The following is a 12822-nucleotide window of genomic DNA, read 5'->3' as shown; positions in this document are numbered from 1 at the left end:
GAGTGCAAAGATGTTTATTTCCCCCCTCAAGCGACACCCTTTTGAATCACAGATGTACTGCAAACCTGCTGTGGTGCACAGAGACTGTGACAGTAAAATGCATCCAGATCGCCCCTTGTGTCAACATGCATGGAGACTAGGGAGGAGGGCCTGAAAGTCAGGTTGCTGTTCGTCATATCAATTTTTTACTATCCAGCACAAAGCAAATGTTTCACGCACATATTTATACCAGAATTCAGGCATGTCCAAAGCAAATTTGATTTTACACTTAAGTGTCAAAGTGACTGACCGAAGGTTTTACCTTCCTCTGAGTCTGTTTTGCTTGCTTACTTTTCATTTGCTTTTTTGACTTCCTTTTTTCTTTTCCCACCCTTATCTGCAGTGTTGTCTGATAATGTGTATCTTACAGAAACAAGCAGTGCATTTCCATTTGTTCCATTTGTGGTTATGAAAAATCTCTGACGATAAATGCATTTTCAAGGGTTTTACAAGTTGGATTCTTGTTGTTTTCTTGCTTGCCACTCGGAATGGTTCTGGTCTGTTTGCTAAAGCAGACCGACAGCGAACAAACTGACTTTGCCTTTGATGGAGACATGACCGCCACAGAGGTTTGTACATCAGGGAAATACGTCATCTTTAAGGCATGAAAAAGGGGAACAAAGTAATGCTGAATCATCGATGTCATGTCCATTGAAACACTTAGTAGAATTTGTGTCTGTGAAGTTCTGCATGCAACACATGCATTGCATCTTGTTATGCCCATTTAGTTCTTGTTTTTTCTCCTTTTTGTGAATTTATTGTTCACACACTTTCTGTGTGTATCATTGTGTCTTTTCCACCGAATACCTTACAATAGAGAGTAAGTCATGACGGCCCTTTCACTCTGTACAGCTAAACCTTACCCTCTTACTTAACATTGCTACGCCGTTCAAGCTTCAGTTTTCATGTGAGAATCTTATGAGAGGCTTAGTCTTTTAGAATGATACTGTTAATATTATTAACATATTTATGAGACAAAAGCTGCATGTACCAGAAAATAGGCATGCTTATATTTATTAGAAGTATTAAAAAGGAAAACACTTGGATCAGACTAATTTCATTCTAACATAAGTTAAGTTAGCCACTTATCTTACATACTTGTTTGTAAAGGTTTATAGACTGAAGAAGTTTTTTCAAACCCAACACTATCTCTGAGTTCCGATCCAATAGCATTTATACAAACGCATTGTCTAATACATTCCTTACACTTCTGCTCTAGGCTTTATATTAACTCTGTGCACACCACCTCAAGAGAGATATATGAAGCTAAGTTAGTTGTGTTGCTAAGGCTCTGATTGGACAAATGCTGTTTGGGGGGCGGGTTTAGTAAAGGCTCAATTTCTGTCACGCCATCTTTACTCTCTTGTATGTTTCTGCTTTCCACTCCTTATTGCTTACGTACTCTTTCCCCATCACTTGATTCACCCCAGTGCGGTTCTTCTTGTTTTAATGACCCCTTTCCTCCTTGTCTCACGCTCTCTGTCCTCCCCACTTTACTTGGCCGTCAGTCGGAGGCGGATGACGACTCTGAGATGCGGACTCAGGTACACCGGGCTCGTTTCACGGCCCCGCTCAGTGCATCACACCAACACCGCCGTTGGATGCACTGAGCCGCTTTTGTCTCTTTGTGCTGTCTCTCCCCCTTGGCTTGCATGCCATCGCTTCTGTTTACATGCACACTATCAGATCACACACCAGACTGACATTCACTCTTGCCTAATTCACTTCACAGACTTCTGCTTCAAAGCTGTGGCTGTTTCTAAATACATCCTTTCAGCTCATTTTCAAGCGCTATTCTCTGTAAATGGTGGAGTCGTGTTTCTTTTTCTATTGCTGCAACCAAGTGTCAGATTTCACAGTTTTTAAGGTTTTTGTTTTTTATAGTGAGTTGACTTAAACCATTGGGTCATTTACAGCTATATAGTAGAATACAAAGCTCCCAACATCTCCCAACTGGAGTCCAAACGTAACATAGCACCTTTTAACTACAATGCATCTCCCCTCTTTTTGTCTTTACAGTATAGTTTCATAAGGCGAGTAAAAGGAGAAAACGTTTTTATCAAGCATAGTAATCTGATGCTAGAGGTTGGTAAGAAAACGATGCATGAAGAAAATACGCATGCAGGGCCTCTTTGTATGGAGAGTTACTGATAAAAATATGTCTAACATACCAGTAACTCTGTCAGTGTTCAATTTGGTTTTCTGGAGTTTCTGTTTGAATTAAAGCCATTACAATTGTTTCTAACAGATTTCTTTGCTGTGAGCATCCAAATAATTCTTTTTGGCAGGGATAAAGCAACACAAATGAAACTGAATTAAGTCTGTGGTTATGGACGTGTTAACTTTTAATCAGATTTGGGAGTGCTGTGCTTAACTAAATCTGTAAAACTCAACTGAATCTTTGCATGAATATCATTTATGTTCATTGAATTAAGCTCGTCCTAAATGCTCTTTTTAGCATTTAAGTACAAGCTGCTCCTCTCTTAGTTACAGCTGCGATGTGAGTGGACATTTTGCCATTTTTGTTTTGCTGTTTGTGCGAGCTGTTGCACAGTAACCTGCAGTGAACAATATACAATGAAGCTTATAATGCAGTTGATTTAAGTCTGATTCCAGACCTTTTCAGAACTGCATTTAAGGGTTCCCAAAGTCTATTTTTTGGGGTAATTCATTGGATATGCAAGCTACCGTTGCGTTCGTAAAGCATGGCCGTCGTTCCCTCCGCGCTGCCCCTGGCCTCACCTCCTTGTATCATGGTTGACCGGTTACTGTAGGACACCTCGCCTCCAGAAGAGATGGTCAAACACCAGACCAGCATCAGCGAACTGAAGCGCTCCTTCCTGGAGACGGGCGAGAGCACGCCGGGCATGACGGAATGGGAGAAGAGACTCTCATCGTCCCCTGCGCGCTCGCCCAAAGCAGAAGAAGCACCAATGATAGAGCCACTGGAGCTGCAGGATGTAAGCTGGAGTCCTCAGCAGACTGAAAGTGTGTGTGTGTGTGTGTGTGTGTGTGTGTGTGTGTGTGTGTGTGTGTGTGTGTGTGTGTGTGTGTGTGTGTGTGTGTCTGTGTGTGTGTGTGTGTGTGTGTGTGTGTGTGTGTGTGTGCGTGTGTGTGTGTGCTGTGACATCATCGAGGAGATTTTTGCACAAACAAAGACGTCAATCTGAAGAGTGTTTGCGTAATGAGTCGTAGTGCAGTAAATTCAATCTTCATAAAAAGTCCGGTGCAGGACATTCATATGACAATTAGCTCTCGTGCATATTCTTTTTATTATATTCTTCGCCATTATCGCCTTATGTCTCGACTATATCTCACCAGCAGCTGATAATAAACGTATTTATGTGTCTCTGTGATGGATGGTGCCGTCATTTATCAGGAATACGACTGTTGTGCTCATCGACACTACTTCTTGGACTTAGAATTGGTTTCATCCATTTCCTGTGTGTTGTGTTACATTATGTGAAGAGACTCACGCAGGACAAATGAGTGGCTCTAAAGTCTCTGAGGGCTAATCACTGACATCGATGTGACTGAAATGAAAAGCAGCAGATTTACTGGAACAGCTTTGGGATCTAGATCGTTTCTGTTTCAACATGTCCTTTGTCTCAATCTCTGTGGCCTTTTTTATTTATTTGTTCATTTGTGTCTTTCTTTAGACTAAAGATGAGCAGCCTGCAGGAGAGAAGCCAAGCAAGGAGGTAGAACCTAAAGCCACTGAGGTAAACTACTTACTCTGTTGTTTTTTTTTCGTGAGTGTGTTTTGTGTTTTGGCTTTTGTTTAAATGTCGCTCCAGACGAATCTGGACACGGGTTGTTAGTATTTGGGCTCATACTACTTCACATGTTCAAATTCTCCACTTTGTTTCCCTTATCTGCCCTTTTCTATCACTATGACATTTTAATTGAAGCTTGAAAAGCCAGAACATTTAAATTTACATTTAAAAATGTATATCCAATAAGAATCAAATCAAATTAACTTTATTATCCAAAAGAAGAAATTCATTTGGTGTGTGGTTACAACAACACAACAATATTACAGAAAACAATACAACAAAAAACTTCCCTTTCATGGCTCTGGAAGAGATAATACTGCCACAAATGTGCAGAGAAACTAGGTAAAAAAAAACAAGATCCAAACAGTCTTTGTCCAAGTATTTATGGAGCTCAGTCTCTGTATGTGTCATCTCTTTATCAATAGTCTCTTGAGCTTATTGTCGTCGTCTTGGCTTTGTCATGCCCTTTTGTCTATTAACTTGACCGATCAATTTTCAATAAGCCAAGTGTCTCCCCAGGCGGCAGGATATCTGGTGAAATATGTGGTCGATAGTATCACAACAGATTTGGCCTCGTCCTCTGGGCCACACGGGATTAGCCTGTCAACCACTATGGACGACGATGTCTTCATGGACGGGACCCTCAGGGAGGTGGACGAGGTGTCGGAGAGGGCCGAGACGAAGGTCAGCCCTGGGGCTGTCAGGCAAGAAGTGTTCCAAGCTATCACTGACAAGAAAGGGACGCTCATTATCTTGAAAGAGGCTGACGATAAAGTAGACGCAGAGGGCAAAGAGACGAGTGCTGCCGGTGAAGAAAAGGAGCCTGTTATCCCTGAAGAGGCCGAAGCCGAGGAGATTGAAATGCTGTCTACCTCTAAAGAGATAGAATATATCAATGAAGACACTTCTGTTGTTGTAGAAGCCAAAACCACGGCACGCAAGATGCAGAGTCCAAAGATGGAGATAAAAACTGATGACATGACTCAGATTAAAGGTACTGACTCGCCTAAAAAGGCCATGGCATCCTGGATACCCGAAGTGGTGAAGACTGAGGCGTCCGAGGTCATCAGTGTGGCAACAAAGGAAGTAAAACAGACAAAAGCTTCTGACGCCATGCAACAGGAAGAAGAAATCTTCACCTTCGAAGAGGTCCAAACAGAGCTGCCAAAGTCCAGCCCGTCTCAGATTACAGTGTCTGGCTCCTCAGCTACATCCTTAGAAGTGGTACTGTATGAAAACTAAAAGCAACAGCTCTGTTTTGGCTGCCTCCCTCCATATCTCCACCACCACCCTCAGCCTTACCCCCATTGCCTTTTCTTCAGCAGCAGCCAATCCAGTCTAACAACAGTGTAACCAAGCGCTGTGCATGGCTAACGGTCCCTTAACACTTTGCGTTTACGCTCACATTTCCCAATCCGCCAGTTTCTGTTGCATTCAAGCCCGCTACTTCACTTTTGATACAACAGTTTGTTTTTGAGTTTGTTGACAGCCGTGGGGGCCTTGCCTTAGCAGCTGGCTCTTGCGGCTGATAAGGAAAGAAATGTCTGGCTCCTGTTTGTTTTCTACCGTTTTGCTCTGCTGCACCATTCCTTTCTTTCAGGTCTGTTATCAGTCCCCTGAAAGCAGTGACTTAATAGTATGGCTCAGTGCCACAGCTGCAGCTTTCCCCACTTCATCCTCCAAAATCCCCTTCTGCCTCCAGAACGAGTCAGGAAAAAACATTGTATGGGTCTACCTGAAAAGAGCTTTCACTTTTCTTAAGTAACTGTTTTTCCAAAGCAGATTAGTTGAAGTTTGCTGCTGGTGGAGCCAGCGGTCTGATTTTCATTTGAGGTTGTAGAATTTGCTCCACAATGGTATTCCATACAATATTTACTTCTCAGTCCTTTCATTCATCCTCCCTCTCTCCCTTCACTCTTTGTCTGGTGTTCACTGTGACTTTTGACTTTCCTCTCTTTTCCTTTCTCTCTGTTCTTGTGTCCGTCCATCCTTCTCTCCCATCAGTCTACGCTGGGATGGGTTTCCTGCTCTGAAAAGGTGACGACTCACCTCCGGTCCTCACAGATTTCAAAATACAACACTGTAATGGTTTTGGTGTGACGGAAACCTAAAATGTCTGTTAAATATTACTGTCTTTTGTATGTAATTCTAACGTGAATATTTAACCAACACACCCATTTTCAACAGCATTGTGCGGAGTAGGATTTTATTTTTCTACTAGTGAAGCATTAACATCATTTAATATTACAATTATCATTCACAGGGACCCGCTGAACCAGAGGAGAAGATGGCGGTTGCCACGGAGACAGAGGCGGCACCGGCCGAGTCGACAGGGCCAACGGTGAATATCCCGTCCACAGATGCTGCAAAGGCTGAGCCAGTGCACACTACGGCGGGGCTCACAGTCAGATTTATGTCAGCAGAGCCTGCAGAGGGCGAGCGAGATAATGTAGATGTGTTAAAAGAAGATATTAACGCCGTCGGTTCAGGAGCTCCACCGGGTTTATCTGGTGCTACAGGCACTGCACCGCTTTCAGAGCCACTTCAGCAGCGTGCGTCTGTGGAGCTTAGAGCAGAAATGCAGCCAGTAGCAACACATTTAGAGTTGGATGAGAGCCTGTCTGCAGCGCTGACCTCAGCAGCAGAAAAAATACATGAGGAAGTACGAGATGAGGGAGAGGATTCAGGTGTGGAGGAGGAGGCGTTAATGTCAAAACATGAAAGTGATAGTTTCAGATTCACTGTTGCTCCTGCATACATCAGATATTGTGAAAAGGAAGAGAAGCTGCCTCTAACAAACAAGGAACACGATGAAGAGGATGCAGCAGAGAGTTGTTTGGAGGCTTTGGAAGAGAAGTTAATACATTTAACAAACACAGAGGAGAGAGAGCGCACAGAAGTAGATGGTAAGCGAGTCCAGTTCTCCAACGACGTGCAGTATTTCGAGAAACAAGCGTTTCCCTCCGAGTTAGGAAATGGTATTGAAGAGATGGACAAAGAGATAGACAACTATTTCCCAGCAGGAATTAAGAGTCAAAGGAGCTTGAAACCTTTGCCCTTTGAAAAAGAGAAATACCACCATGCACAGGCGGACAGCTCAGAAGATGATGTGGAGACGGCAGAGGATGAAGAAGCAGATGGGAGGATGGGAGAACTGGAGGAGGATGAGGAAGAGCAGAATTTTAAACTGAACGAAAAGGTTTCAGAAGATATGGTATCGGCGGAAGTGAAAGAAGAAGAGAAAGATGAAGAAAAAAGTGAAAAAGAGGAACAAGAGCAGAAGTCCAGCCCACACAAGGTGACTCTGACTGAACCTCTTGCCTCAGACGGCCGGCTCAGCCAACCGCCTCCAGCCGTGTCTCAGCCGGAGGTAACCCTGCATCAGCTCCGGTGGCCTCCGCCTCTGCCCTGCCACCTCACCTCCACCCTCGCCTCCTGCCAACACAATCTGCCACTAATAATCAAAGGGCAAAACTTGACCCGCAGCATGGACATGCGACTTAACTTCACAGTTTGTTTCGGAGCAGATCAGGGGACCTTTTTAATAAGATGTGGTGCACGCACTTAATTGAAACCTTGTGATTTGCATTCTCCAGCATCCACCTCTTCACTGGATCAGGGACTCTAATGCATGACTGCATGCTCGTTTAGAGATTTAGGCTCTTCAATGACGGCCTTTGGCTTCGTTATTGGCATGCGGCATTTATTTGTGTTAATTTGATTTGGTGTACAACAGGGTGGAGCTATTCTGAGAACAAAGTTAACAGTGAACACGTACAGAAATGTGTTTTAGACAAGACAGTTAATTGAATTGAATTATTATTTTTGTTGGTAGTGCTAGACTGTGCACTTTATTTGTGCCCATTTTCTCTTGTCCATTAGGGTCTTGACGTGGTCGAGGTGGGAACCAAAGAGGCGCCTGTGGTCCACACGGAGACGAAGACTACCACCTATGAGTCTGCAGAGGTACAAAAGATTGCATTCCCTCCATTTTACATCCAGCACCATTTTGAAAAACATGACAGATGGTCGGGATTAAAGAATGGTGTCTGTAATCATTTTCTTTTAAAGATATCTGCCCTAAAAAAACAAAACTGATCTCACACAGCGGATTGAGATCTTTATTAGCCTTCATCTAGAGTTGTGTTTGTGTCTGCCTAATGAATAGAAGTTGTGGAATAAAATATGAACTCTCCTTTTAGCTCCGTTTGGCTCTCTGCTACCTCCTGGAGGAATTATTGGCTAAATGCAGTATATTCTGTGGCTGGAAGTGTAATGCGGGATTTTAGACCTTTCTTTCAGAAAACTTGTTACATTACAGCACACGCTGGTGACCATAGTGCAGCCTTTAACAGCTAAAAAGAAGGATTCAAAGAAAACAGTGACTATTGGATTTAATTGGGTGGCTAGAAATCCAACGCTGTCTATTTTCTCTCCACAAGTGGCCAAGAAAATCATGCCGCTTTACCACAAATTACTGTTGAGTAATATTTGACCGGAACCCATTAAGTCTGTTGTAGTGGTTTCACTCTATCTAGGGTACGGATATATATATTGTAGTTTCCAAAAGGAGTGTTTTGCTTGTCGACAGGCGGACACTAATGGTGACGTGGACCCTGGGGTGTTGCTGAGTGCTCAGACAATCACCTCGGAAACCACCAGCACCACGACGACCACACACATCACAAAGGTCAGAGTTCATCTATTGTGTCTTCTGGTCTCTTAACACTTGAAGCTTCCAGCAGGACTGCAGCCTATGTGCACGTCTGCTGGAGCTTTCCTTGAGAGCGCAGAGATGAAGTGTGCATATCTTTGTTGTATCGAGATTTATGGTGCTTTCGCTACATGACATTTGAGATGTCTTAATGCGATTCAATTCCGTCAGAGTGATGAGACTGAATGGAGCTCACAGCTAAGAGAGGCAGAAGATCCTCCGTCAAGATTTGTCTGAAGTGTTTGACCTTTTTTTCTTCACAATTCAGCATTTGGCCCATAGATTGTTATTACAAGTTCATAAACAGTCTTAAAATGCCCTGTTTTTTTTGTCCAGCAGTCCAAAATCCAAATATATTCAGTTTACATAGTAGACTAAGAAAGTCAGAACATATTCTTGTTTTAAAAGCTGGAACCAGTGAATTTTTGCGATTTTAGCTAAACAATTGCTGAAACAAGTGAGACTGATTGATTTGTGTTGTTGTCATTTACATGTATTGTATATTTACATTTACACTCGCACAACCTTCTTGTCGTCTGGCCCCATTCAAGGATTTTAGGATTGTTTTTAATGGGTTGCTCTCAAATAAATGCATATATAGCGGGATAAAACCAGAAAACTGTGTTTGATCACGCTGTAAGATGTTTGTTGCTGTATGTTTTTGTGTGTGCATTGAATTTGAAGTCATCTTTCTGCTCTCTGTTGGTTCAGACGGTTAAAGGAGGAATATCAGAGACAAGAATTGAGAAAAGGATTGTCATCACAGGAGACACAGACATCGACCACGATCAGGTCTCTCAGATTTTCCTCCTGGTTGTCATGTATTCTCCTCTGTCCTCGTTATTTTTCTTTGCTTGTTAAGTCAATACATTGATTTGAGCGTGACCATGAACAAGTAAAATGCTAGTGACCCCTCAGGATCTTATCTTGTACTCAGCGAGCATTGTCACATGATATAGCCGGGCTTAGCATGTGATGTTTTGCACAAAGCATTAACTTGTGATGTGACTTTAACAAATACTGGAAGTATGACAAATGTGACTAAAAGTGGCTTCCCTGTTGGCTCATATTGACTCACAATGAAACATCCCTGCTCCCTCCCTGCCTTCCCCATTTTCTGTCTCCCCCTGGTGATCCCTTCTGGCACTGCACTCCCGTATGTAGGCTCTGGCTCAGGCCATAAAGGAGGCTAAAGAACAGCATCCTGACATGTCAGTGACCAAAGTAGTGGTACATAAAGAGACAGAGATCACGCCAGAGGAGGGGGAGGACTGACCCAGGTAAGACAACAAGGTCCCAGTCCTGGTCCCTGTCCGTTTTAGTCTGGTCTGGTTTTGATTTGGTTGGACTGGGGGTTTTTTCAAGCTGGTCTCCATTCTTGAGCATGCTGCTTTTCCCATCAGCACTTCTTCTCACTGGTACAGACAGCCCTGCTTCTGTAGCACTTACAGCTAATGCATCATGCTGTTGTCATTCCAGCTCCACTCCCCCTGCAGGGAAAAGGTTGGCTGATGTGTGTGTATGTGTGTGTGTGCACACACATACACACACCGGATATTATAGTCTCAACTCGTAATGACGAGGCTTAAAACCCCTTTACAGCAATGCTCCTTGAAGTCTCGTAAGCTCTTGTAATTCGACTGCAACAGCCCCCCCTGCTGGAAAGAAACACAATCCCATTTTTGTGAGAGAGCTACTGAACGTGTAACACAGACCTCTTTCTCTCATTCGCTCATTCTCCCTCCCTCATCTTTGTAAAGACAGTTGGGTTGTCATTTAAAAAGATATTTAATTGAACCAAAAAAATGTGGACAATTTTAGCTTTTTGGATTTGCAAAGCGAGTAAGCTTGAAACATTTGTCGCAAGTCGTGCAGTATTCTGTAAAAGCATTGAGTAGACATCGTTGTGTCTACATTGTGCAGCCTCACAAAGGGCAGCAGCAGTGATGGGCGATTAAATACCGGCCGAACCGGCTTTTGCTTCTCAGAGCTCAGTCTGTGTCTGCAAAGGAACCCATATTGACTGCAATCTGATCTTTAGTGAAAACAGATTTGCTTCAGTCTATTTTCCTCTCCGATCTTACAAGAAAAAGTATATCCTCTAGCTGGGCAGCTTTGTAAATGATCACTTAAAGAAATATTCGGAGTAAACAATCTGTTGTATTTGCATGAAAAAAAAAACGCAAATTTATGCTATTTTGCATTCAAAAGGCAAATAAGAATATTTGTGGACGTCACAGCAGCCTAACTGGACGGTCTTTATCGGAGCCATGTTCATGCATCAGGTGAATCCCTGATATTTTTGTGTCAAACCTTGTTTCTCGGAAATGTGTTTGAAACAATGTGTAACACAGACATCTCCTTTCGGTTGCGCTCTTCCTTTCTGTGTGTGTGTGTGTGTGTGGGAGGGAGGGGAAGGGGGGAGGGGGGGTTGGCCAGCAGTCCTTTTGGCAGTGTGTCTGCAACCTTCACAAATGCAGCCATTTGTGTTTCAACTTGTCCGCTGGCAGAACTGTGAGGATTATTTCAGGTGTGGAGCTGCGTGAGGGAACCTCTCATTCCATTGCGCCCGGAGCACGTCATCGTTACAACCTCGCCACCTTTTCTCCAAAAGCATTCAAAAATGCTTTGCTTTCTGTAATTGTCCAGTTTTATTCTAATTCACCTTTTCGGCTCCGACGCTTGTTCTTTCACGAGCTTTTCACTGAAACGCATCCCAAGACGCAGGGCTTGGGGTGACGAGCGTGCATGTGTGTGCTTGCGTGACTCACCAGATGGGAATGCTTGGCTTCGTTTCTGCAGCCTTGCCCTCAGTCCTTTGAGTGTGCGTGTGTGTGCGTGTGTGTACGTGCATTTGCGCGTATTGTTTAATATCTGTGTCAGAACTGCTGGGTGTCTGAGTAGCACTAATAACATGATACTAAATGCTTTTTCTCTGGGTTTTTGGACGCTTGCCTTTCCACTATAGATACACACAGAGTGTTTGGGGCTGAACAGTATCAGGAGAATGTGAAATATTTTAATTAAAATGAATTACTTACTTGTTTAAACACACACCCTGCAAGGTGCAGACCAATGTCGCCTCCAGTTAATGTCCAAATGAAAACGCATCTCCAGCTTTATTCACCAAAAGCCTTCAACCGTCTTGCCGTCATCAGGCTCATGGGTCGTGAGTCAAACATGTTAAATATGTCTTTTTTTAATATTCGGCAACAGATGTATTGTTCCAGCCCCATTCAGCAGATTCTAATCCCTTTAATCACTAATTATTTATGGATAACCACAACTAATCTAAAAGTCAATCTGCTTTTGAGTTTAACACATTAACTCAATTTGTAATTGTTCTAAAAAAAAAAAATAAACGATTTGCTTAAAGTGCTGATTGTGAAATCCAGAATGCCTCTCTTAAAAAGCAATTTCTTCAAATATCCTTCAGTCTGTGACGAGTGCCCCACACCAGATTTTGTTTTGTGAAGCATGGCATACTGTCGGAGAGCTGTGTGACATCATTTTAATGCACTAAAATTCTAATTTTAATCAAATTGGTACAGGTTTTCTGTGGTACAGGTTGTCCCTGAGTGGGGACACCAGCCTGTAGTAGCACTTAAAATGGGAAATAGTTAAGTTATAGCCAGAATGTACCCAAGAAGCCTGTGTGTATCTATGTTGTGCGTGTGTTTGTGTGCTTTTTGTGTAACTCTGTAGTCCCTCCGTGCATCTATTTATGGTGTTAAAACAACCGTAATCTTTTTATTGGGCTCTATTTCAGTGTTTTGCAGGCTGCACTGTGGCGCTGAAGGTTCATCTGTGATGGATAAAGCAAGATGTACTAACTGCTGTTTCCTCTGTTCTTCCAGGAGTAACTCTGAGGGCGGTTTTCTGTTCAACTCCCCACAATCCAACATCCAGAACTCCACATATTACTCCGGGACTCTCAGAAGACTAGAAAGGCTCCTCCTCTCCCAACGCTGCAGCCCGCCGCTAGTCGCAGCCATCACCTGCAAATTAAATAAATGCATCTTGCATGAGAAGGACGCAGTGTTGCATTATCATACGAAATGGCAAGATTATAATGAAAAACGTACGATTTTAAATGTGGTTCTCGATCCACCTGCACGCCGAATCTCTGTGTGTGCAGCAAGCAAACAGTTTGCTTACACTGCCTTATGACTTTGATGCATTGTTATGATTATTGACAATTAATTATTGTAGCAACGTTTTATTTATGAAATAAAGCCATCACTCCAGAAACTTAAAATCGCTGTAGGCTGTACATGTTAGGGAGCATACGCT

General features: G+C 43.1%; 1 protein-coding gene across 7 annotated transcripts in view; it reads left to right on the top strand.

Moving 5' to 3' along the window:
- LOC137781972 (band 4.1-like protein 3) overlaps positions 1–12560 on the top strand; it is a 37050-nt gene extending 24490 nt beyond the window's left edge. For 4 of the 7 annotated variants that reach the window (XM_068571018.1, XM_068571016.1, XM_068571017.1 and 1 more), the window contains 12 exons: positions 555–608; positions 1548–1583; positions 2814–2999; positions 3699–3761; positions 4335–5039; positions 5820–5852; positions 6079–6156; positions 7698–7781; positions 8407–8505; positions 9241–9321; positions 9694–9809; positions 12387–12560. In XM_068571018.1, coding sequence (XP_068427119.1) covers positions 555–608; positions 1548–1583; positions 2814–2999; positions 3699–3761; positions 4335–5039; positions 5820–5852; positions 6079–6156; positions 7698–7781; positions 8407–8505; positions 9241–9321; positions 9694–9804 — 1530 coding nt within the window. In that variant the 3' untranslated portion in view covers positions 9805–9809; positions 12387–12560. Of the gene's footprint in view, positions 1–551; positions 609–1547; positions 1584–2058; positions 2125–2813; positions 3000–3698; positions 3762–4334; positions 5040–5819; positions 5853–6078; positions 6157–7697; positions 7782–8406; positions 8506–9240; positions 9322–9693; positions 9810–12386 lie in introns of all 7 variants that reach the window. The other 3 variants (XM_068571013.1, XM_068571014.1, XM_068571019.1) reach the window with 3 other exon arrangements.
- Positions 12561–12822: the final 262 nt, after the last annotated feature.

Source organism: Clinocottus analis, unplaced genomic scaffold, assembly GCF_023055335.1.
Source record: "Clinocottus analis isolate CAN_PGR_092001 unplaced genomic scaffold, fCliAna1.0.p SCAF_11, whole genome shotgun sequence".
In the NCBI taxonomy this organism is placed as follows: domain Eukaryota; kingdom Metazoa; phylum Chordata; class Actinopteri; order Perciformes; family Cottidae; genus Clinocottus; species Clinocottus analis.
This window is presented reverse-complemented; position numbering and strand designations above follow the sequence as displayed.